At 36.6% G+C, this 9,629-nt stretch overlaps 1 protein-coding gene across 1 annotated transcript in view; it reads left to right on the top strand.

Annotated features, from left to right (window-relative positions):
• The first annotated feature begins 387 nt into the window (after positions 1-387).
• The window catches only part of CPS1 (carbamoyl-phosphate synthase 1), a 140,200-nt gene continuing 130,958 nt past the window's right edge, over positions 388-9,629 (top strand). The window contains exon 1 of the mRNA XM_005888993.3: positions 388-522. Within this exon, the coding sequence (XP_005889055.1) occupies positions 397-522 (126 nt within the window). The 5' untranslated portion in view covers positions 388-396. The remainder of the gene's footprint in view (positions 523-9,629) is intronic.

Genomic DNA, 9,629 nt, shown 5'->3' with positions numbered 1-9,629 from the left:
GCTACTCTTTAGAGTAAGTGATATTCCTAAGGTTGTCCACTGTGTCTAGGTCATTCTATTCAGCTGCATAAGCAATTCCTTTGACAGATGACTGGTTTTCCACAGCACTAGCATTATTTCAGCAGGAGAAGGTAGTGTTTGATGTGTTGCAATTTGTATTACATGTCCACAGAATATCTCTGGACATTACCTTGGGAGGAGGGCTTAAGAGAAGGAGGAGCTGTGGCTGAAGACATTTAATGACAGAATGAATGGAAATCCAAAGATCACTGTGCAGCCAGCCTTAACACGACTGCATATCCCCAGCTTTCTTCACATTAATTTAAAAACCTTATAACAAAATTCTCATAAAACATATGTAATTTTATTTGATTTTAGTCACAAATCGTCTTCAAAATGACAAGGATTTTGACAGCTTGCAAAGTGGTGAAGACCCTGAAGACAAGCTTTGGCTTAACCAATGTGACGGCACACCATCAATGGAAATTTGCAAGACCTGGCATCAGACTCCTTTCTGTCAAGGTAATATTCCTATGTTCATTGTTTCCAAAAAAAATTGTATGGGGTGTAGTTTAGTGTGAAGCAAAGGTGTCACTAAAAAAAGAAAACCAGAGTTCTGAACTGCCTACTTAGTAAAATTTGCTTTGCTAGAGGACCTACATATTTCACAAATAATCATTATCTGCTCTGATAATTATGCTCTGAAAATTAAGAGTTTTCACTCAGTGTAAAGAAGAATCACACGTCCTGTGAATATGTAAAATATAAGTGTTCTGTTTAGAAAACAATTTTCTAAAAAGGCTATTGGGGCTCTGTGCCCAGACACCATTGCTCACAGTTTGGGTTCAAACATGGAGGTGCATATATGTGCATTAGCCAGATAGCAGTGGGTAGTGTGTTCAGCCTCTATTCTCTGTTGGTTCACTGGTAAAGTATTCTAGGAAAAAATTTTGGAAGGAAAAAAACTACATAATTTTGATATTTACAGATCATCATGTAGACACTGTATTTGCTTTTTGTTTTTTCCTCTTAGCCCCTTTTTTAGAAGGACAAATTTATTACTTTTATTTTGAAGACTAAGACATTAAGGCAATTAGTAGCTAATGAGTCTGTCTCTCTGAGTGTACATAACTGAGGAGCAGGTCCAGGAAGAGGACATTAGATGTTCTTCTCCCACCCCACCATTGAGTTATGAAATTCCAGTAGGAACTTCTATTCATTCCTACACCTTTATGAAGACATTTATTACCAGAGAAGTCTGAAATTACTATAAGGAAACTTTGCCAATAAAAATCATCTTTAGTGACTATAAAATTTAAGTAATCAAAGAAGCTTTAAATATATTGCTTCTTAGTAGTAAGAGTTGTAAAAGTGAAGTAGGAAGAAAGTCCCAAACAACCTCTACCTGTTGATGTAAAAATAGATTGTAATATTTTGAGTGTTCTGTTTCTACTTTGTATGCTCAGTGGGTTGACTAAAAGTCGTCCAAATACTTTCCCAGCTTCAAGTGCTTAGGTTGCTGAAGTAAGAGTTCAGCAACTCTTACTCTGAATGATATCTTCAGGGCTAAGCAATGCCCATAGATTTTTGTGACCTCCACTGACAGGAGTGGGAGAGAAAGAGGAGTGAAATAAACAGAAGAAAGAGGGAGACAGAAAGAGAAAGGAGGTGTGAAGGAAGACTTATGGTGGTGGGAGAGAGAGAAAGAAAAAAGAGAAGGAGAACGCTCAAGATCTCAGGAGAAATATAAAAAACTATCATTTTAGGGACTTCCTGCTGGTCCAGTGGTTAAGACTCCATGCTCTCACTGCAAGGGGCATGGGTTTGATCCCTGACTGGGGAACTAAGATCCCACATGCCATGTAGCATGGCTAAAAAGATAAAGCAAAAATTAAAAAAAGAAACTACCATTTTAAATTAAGAAACCCAGGAACAACTGTTTTCTAGGATTTGGTTTATTTGTAACTAGAGAGCCAGAAGGAGATGTGTTCTAAACCATCATCAAAGATAGAGTGACAACATATAAGCTCTGAGTGAACATTTGTGTTAGTAATATCTCAAGGGTACTCATATATCACTTCAGAGAGAATAAGTAGTGATGAATAGAATTACCTAAAGTTAGATGTGCCTTTTAAGACTTCAATGTTGTGTGCCTTGGAATAGCTTTTCCTTTTCACGAAAACAGGTAGATAGAGTTAGGTATATCTCCATCGTATGAAACAGAGAAATTCAGTGCCCACATAAAACGGCATAGATGTGACTGATATGAGAAACCAATTCTCCACCGTCATAATAAGTGCTCTATACAATCACAAACTACAATAAAATGGTTTAATTATGTGGATGGTCCACTGTGAAAGTAGTTTTAGCTCATGGTGGCAGATCTGTTTTAAGGGTCTGCCAAAGTTCACAGCTAAGAATGACAAATTTGTAGGAGGAATAAGCCATCATTTCATAGTGTAAAAGCCATTACTCACACTCAATCATTTCTGGCCAAAGTTTTGGAGGAATGCCAGGCATGAAAAATAGAAGTTCTTAAACTTCACAATAGTGAATAAAAATTCTATACAGCAGTCCAAGGCAACTTGTGCTATTATTCACTTATTTTGAAACAGTCCTCTACCTACTTTTCTTCATACCTTCACTTTTAAAACTCAATTCTCTTGGAAAGGTATATTTAAGCTTAAACTCTTTTTATATGAGCATCCTATTTTAAAGACAGTTAAAATCATTAGGATATAGTTACATATGGTTAGTGAAGGGCAATGAGAACAATCACTAAAGGTTAATAGCTTTATAGCCAGTTATAAATAGTTAAATGGATTGTGGAAGAGACTCTGGGATCAGATGTATAAGCACTGCAGTGTAAATTGATTGCCTTTTCAATGTCTTTGGAGGTCACCATCCCCTTGGCAATTGACAAGGAGAGTGAGTTAGATGGCAGCAGTGGTGCACTGGTACTTTTATGTGGACCTTCCTCATGTGTTTGTAGCTAATATTTATAGAGTGTACCTTGTTAATAGACACAGGCTTCCCTGGTGACTCAGATGGTAAAGCATTTGTCTGCAATGCGGGAGACCTGGGTTTGATCCCTGGGTTGGGAAGATCCCCTGAAGAAGGAAATGGCAGCCCACTCCAATTCTCTTGCCTGGAGAATCCCATAGACAGAAGAGCCTGGCAGGCTACAGTCCATGGGGTTGCAAAGAGTTGGACACGACTGAGAGACTTCACTTTCACTTTCTTTGTTAATCGACACAGTTGTATTTCATTTATAAGGAAGAAGAAATAATTTCAGGGTACTCTTTGTTTTAAAGGCATTTTATATCAGAAGTATCAAACTACCATCATGTATAAATCTCTAGAGTTAGTAATCTTAATGCTCGTTATTATATTTAGTCATTTGTATCTGTGTAGTGGTAAACACACTGGATAGGAACAAAAAACCTGGATTCTAACCTTTCTTAGGCGTTTATCAATGTTCTAAACTTAGTCAGGCCACATATTCTCTCTGAACCTAAATTTTGTCATCTTTAGTGTGGAAACAATTCTCGATTTACTCCAAGAATTGTGTGACCACAAAACATGATCAGTGCTAAAAATCTATAAAATATTTTAGTAAAAACTGTTCAGCAAGGTAGCAGGGTACAAGATTGATATACAGAAATAGGTTGCATTTCTTTACACTAACAATGACACATCAGAAAAGAAATGTAAACGATCCGTTTTAAAATCACATCAAAACAACAACAACTTAGAAACAAATCACACCAAGGAAGTGAAAGACATATGTTGACAACTATAAAACATAAATAATGAAAATTGAGTCATCACTCAAAGAAATGGAAAGATATCCCCCGTGCTCTCGAATTGGAAGTATTAATACTGTTAAAATGGCCATACTGCCCAAAGCAATTTGCAGATTTAATGCAATATGTATCAAAATAGCCATGAGATTTTTCACAGAACTAGAACAGATAAAGTTAAGATTTATGTGGAACCATAAAAGACTCAGAATTTCCAAAGCAGTCCTGGGAAAAAAGAACAAAACAGGAAACAGGACCCTTTCAGATTTCAGGCAATCCTGCAAAGCTACAGTAATCAAAACAGCATGGTGTTGGCACAAAGATAGACATATGGATCAATGGAACAGAATAGACCCAGAAATAAACCCACACACCTGTGGACAATTAATATTCAACCAAGGAGGCAAGAATATACAATGGGAAAAGACAGTCTCTTCAGCAAGTGGTGTTTGAAAAGTTGGACAGCTGTATGCAAATCATTAAAGCTTAGAACACATCCTCACATCAATATAAGCTCAAAACGGCTTAAAGACTTAAATATACGACAAGGCACCATAACAAATCTAGAAGAGAACACAGGCAAAACATTCTTTGACGTAATTGTACCAATTTTACAATGTATGTATTGTACCAATCAATGTTTTCTTAGGTCAGTCTCCCAAGGCAAGAGAAATAAAAGCAAAAATAAACAAATGGAACCTAATTAATTTTATAAGCTTTTGCACAGCAAAAGAAATCATAAATAAAATGCAAAGACAACCTATGTACTGAGAGAAAGTATATGCAAATGATGAAATCAACAAGGGCTTGATTTTCAAAAAGTAAAAACTGGTTACTTAGACAACATTCTATTCTATACATTTTAGTAGAAGGACCTCATAGAGACTTAGATCAGAGTTTCTTCATGTTTTCGTGGACTATAAATTATTACAGTGTCATAATACCTGATAAAAATTCTCAAATACTTATGATGATTTTTTTCACCTGTGCCTTAATAGTAAACCTATCACTAGGTTTACTTATAAGGAATTAGACTCAAGGACTATGAAGCAAATAATTTTTTTCACTATGGTAAATTCAATTCCAAAAGTACAGTGAACTGTGTACATCTTAATGTCCTATGTATTTATTTACTTAGCAAATAAATATGAAACTTGTATCCTGGGAGTATACATGGAGAATAATAAGTGGTTAGTCTCTGACTGCAGGAAACATACAAATTAGAAAATTCTGAGTTTGCAAGTCTTAGAAAGTCACTAAGACTAAATAGCTTTATTTTTCCTTGCAAATGAATTTGGAAATCAAAGGTATTAAATTGAAAAGGTTAAGTTCCTTATGAGTAGAAAACGATTCAATAAGTACTATTTCTAAACATTAATCTACTCATTGAAAAAAAAATGGTGACCTGTGTTATAATTAAGCCAAGAATCTACCAATCTAAGTGTCCTTCACTCTGGTACTTCAGATACAAATGAGCCCTTGGAATCACCATTCCTTTTGAAAGGTTTTCATTTTCTAAGATATTGTATTCTGATTCTAACATAGAAGTAACTATTTAGTTTAACCTTGAGGAGCTGTTGTTATTTGCTTAGAAACTGGCAACTGAAAAAACTCCTACAATTAGAAGCATTTAGTTATCTTGCAGTAGTTTTAAAGACGTTCTTAGGAAGTAGAATTCATTATTATATAGGAGTCCTCTTTATACATATTAGAAGTGGTGGTGGGAATAAATTTATTATGCACATTTAAGAATAATGATTGTATTAGGCTTTTACTACATATAAATACATTTTAGGGCTGAATTTCTTACATGATAATTCCCTTTTAAAAATAATAAATTGTGTTCCAATCCCAAATGAGATGTTGAAGAATTAGTTCAGATAATTTAGCAACTTTGCATATTTTTGGTGGACAATATTTTAGTAGTTGAGAGGGATCATCTCTTTTGAACATTTTTGTTTATTTACTCTACCTTTTAACCTCCCTTTCTAAGGTATGGACTCATCTGTTTGTCATCAACAGTTCCTTCATATTATGAGTTTCTTGCTGCACTACTCAGAGAAGGCAATGGCACCCCACTCCAGTACTCTTGCCTGGAAAATCCCATGGAAGGAGGAGCCTGGTAGGCTGCAGTTCACTGGGGTCATGAAGAGTCGGACACGACTGAGCGACTTCACTTTCACTTTTCACTTTCATGCATTGGAGAAGGAAATGGCAACCCATTCCAGTGTTCTTGCAGGGAGAATCCCAGGGACGGGGGAGCCTGGTGGGCTGCCGTCTATGGGGTTGCAGAGTTGGATACGACTGAAGCGAGTTAGCAGCTATGCTACTGCTTACTCACTTCAGTCATGTCTGACTCTGTGTGACCCTATGGACTGTAGCCTGCCAGGCTCCTCTATCCATGGAATTCTCCAGGCAAGAACTGAGTGGGTTGCCATGCCCTCCTCCAGGGCATCTTTCCAACCCAGGGATTGAACCTAGGTCTCGTGCATTGCAGGCAGATTCTTTACCACTGAGCTACCAGGGAAGCCCAAACTTCTTGCCATGAAGCCCTTGAACAAGCTATAGCTGGACAGGGCTCAGACTAAGGTAGGTGAGTGAGATGTCTACTGTCCAACACTGAAGGAAGTTCTCACTACAAGGCTGACAGTGTGGCCTCTTTGATGTTGTGCCCTCGGCATCTCACTTGCCTCCCCTGGTCCCAGCCCTGGATCAGAAGCTAAGAATACTGGGTGAGGAAATGCCAAAAGAACTGGTGCTGGTCTTGGCCTCATGCAGCCCTCTCCTGCTGATGGTGCCTTGAGTTTCTATCTGACCATGCTTACCAGATTTGCTGACCGTTTGAACAAGTATAGATTTCACTGCTGTGGAAATAGAGAACATTACTCTGCCCTCACATCTTCTTTCTTCGTGTTTCCAGGTAATACCGAAGTTGGAGGGTGTAGTAGAGAGTTTCCAGTATCTCGGCAATGGTCATACCAGAACTCACTTCAAGGCTTTTGGAATTTGCTATGCAAGACCGAATGTCCTTGATATGACCAATATTTCCTAGGGTCTTTACACTGACCAAGAGTTCAGGAAATCTACATGGGTCAAGGTCAGGCCTAGTGTTGGACTGCTCATCCCTAGCAATCCCTAGCTTACTCTTGATTTCCTTCATCCTTCATCCGGTCTGAGTGAGTGAAGTCGCTCCGTCATGTCTGACTCTTTGCGACCCCATGGACTGTAGCCCACCAGGCTCCTCCATCCATGGGATTCTCTAGGCAGGAATACTGGAGTGGGTTGCCATTTCTTTCTCCAGGGGATCTTCCCAACCCAGGGATCGAACCCAGGTCTCCCGCATTGCAGGCAGACGCTTTAACCTCTGAGCCACCAGGGAAGCCTAGTCTAAATGAGTTCAACTCATAAAAACATTTTCAAGGCTCTTCGATTATTTTTCTCTTTTTTTCATCTTTATAAATGCCATGCGTGCATGCTAAGTCACTTCAGTTGTGTCCAACTCTTTGTGACCCCAGGGGCTGTAGCCCACCAGGCTCCTCTGTCCATGATATTCTCTAAGCAAGAATACTGGAGTGGGTTAGCATGCCCTCCTCTAGGGGATCTACCTGACCCAGGGATTGAACCCCCATCTCCTGCAGCTCCTGCATTGCAGGCAGATTCTTTGCTGCTTGCCACCAGGGAAGCCCCAGTAAATGCCATATATTGATCTAAATATCATAGGGAGGTTGTTGGCTAATGTGAGGCTCTTACAAATGAATTAATAAAGTTGCTGTATTACTAAGAATTTTACTGAATATATTTCTTGTATGATGTAGAACTAAATATAAGACCCATAATAATTTATAATCATAAAATAAACAGCTTATAATATGGCAGATCCCTCCCAGATTCAGAATGATTTACCACATAACAAATGCCCATTAAGTGCTTGTTAGTAAACCTTCACTTTATATGTTTTTGTGGTAGAATTTTTCTGAATGCTATATTTTATTTATAATAAGAAACATAACTAGAATAAAAATTACTTATGAATCTGACTCATTTGTTTATAAATGTCCAGAACATAGAAATATTCAAGTAAATTAACCTTGTAATTTCCCCCCCAACATTGGCTTATGTTTAACCAAAGGAAGATGACTTAATATTAACTTAGGATGTTGTAAGGCTATTAACCTTAGATGTTGTAAGGCTTAATTGATTACTGATGTTACAATAGTTTGAAATCCTGAAGTATTAGGAATTGTAACTGCAGAGAAATCTCATTAAATATTCTAGATATAGCAAACTTTGCTTTAAATCTGAATTTTAAGTATACATATTTTGAAAGTATTAACTCCAAAACAAACAACAAAAAAGATTTCACTTACTAATAAAGGACACTTGAAGATTTTAATTTTTTACCTTATTATCTATGCAATGGTAAACTAAAATACATTCTGGATTATGCTTCCTACCTTCCAAAGCTTGGTTCAGATATATTTTATTTCTTAAGAGGATGAGCACTAATGGCAACTAATATCTAAGAAACCTCAAGTGAGACAGAAATCAAATGTTTTATATAGCTTTAGGCTTTGGTGAAAATAGAAATAAACAGATGGGGCTTCTATCTTTTTTGATATGGAAATAATTTACATAGGCAAATCTTTTAATGGCAATACAATTAAATTCCCAGGGTAAAAAATTTCCATTTCTACTACTAGCTTAAGGGGATTATTGTATTGAATAGCTATAATGCTTTATATTCAAATCTTTTATGGAACTTATTGCTAAATTGTCTTGAGACTTTACATCCAGAACATTTTGTTGATGACTTCTCACTCCCAGGGGAGGAAACAGTGCTGTTATTCCCATTTCATAGATGTGTAAGTGCTGTAGTTAATATAAGGATATATGCATGTCTGTTTCTGCACATAAAGTGAATATATATGTAGCAAATCTGGCTAGAATTTTCACTGGGCCTCAAACATTATATGGATCTTTTGAATTTGGCATTTTGTTAGTGTGTTTCTATGAATATCTGAAGCCATATTTGTTGTTTAATATGGCTTCAGAATGATCCAGCTTCCCCTGTTAAATTTTATTTCTTACTTGAGTCCATTTATGTATTCAATACTATATTTCAATACAAAATAAATCAGGTTTTTCTTTTCCTTTCCTACCCTTTTTTCCTTTTTGGTTCCAAGAACAGGTTGTTTAAGTCAAAATATCAGTGAGGATTCCTGCTTTATATGGCTGTTAGTAATTCTATAAATATGGTATTTTAGGGCAGTGCTACTTTGTTGACATATTTCTTCCATTTCAACCTAAATATTGTCATGTGTTTGTAGTGAAACATGCTGTTTTCCAATTTTCAGTTTATTTCTTTCTCTTGTAGTCCTGTAAACTCCACATGCACAAAAGTCTAATGTGGTACATGTTCATACAAGCAATTTTTGGCTCCTTCTTGGAGCCAAAATTAGTCTTATTTTGACTTATGTGAATGAAAGGACTCAAAGAAAGCTGGCTCACAATAAATAATTGGTATTCTCAAAGTTAGTCCTGTATGATGCTGGGATATGAAATGATAAATGAGCAAGTGGATAATTTTTAAAAACATAACACTCTGTTATTAGGCAAAGGAAAACCTAACAGTAGTAATGCATGCTTGGCTGTTTCAAAATTTTTACAGACTTTTACAGGTCATATTATAAATTCTGTATGAATTTGACTGTTCCTTCTTAAGACAAAACTCTCTAAGTCAGTCGAGCATAGATACTAGGGATGTATTTTCAAAGCTTTTTGAAAGAAAATTTATCTGTGTGTCTTCCATTAATTATTTTTGCATCG

This window comes from Bos mutus, chromosome 2 (genome assembly GCF_027580195.1).
Source record: "Bos mutus isolate GX-2022 chromosome 2, NWIPB_WYAK_1.1, whole genome shotgun sequence".
Lineage (NCBI taxonomy): Eukaryota > Metazoa > Chordata > Mammalia > Artiodactyla > Bovidae > Bos > Bos mutus.
This window is presented reverse-complemented; position numbering and strand designations above follow the sequence as displayed.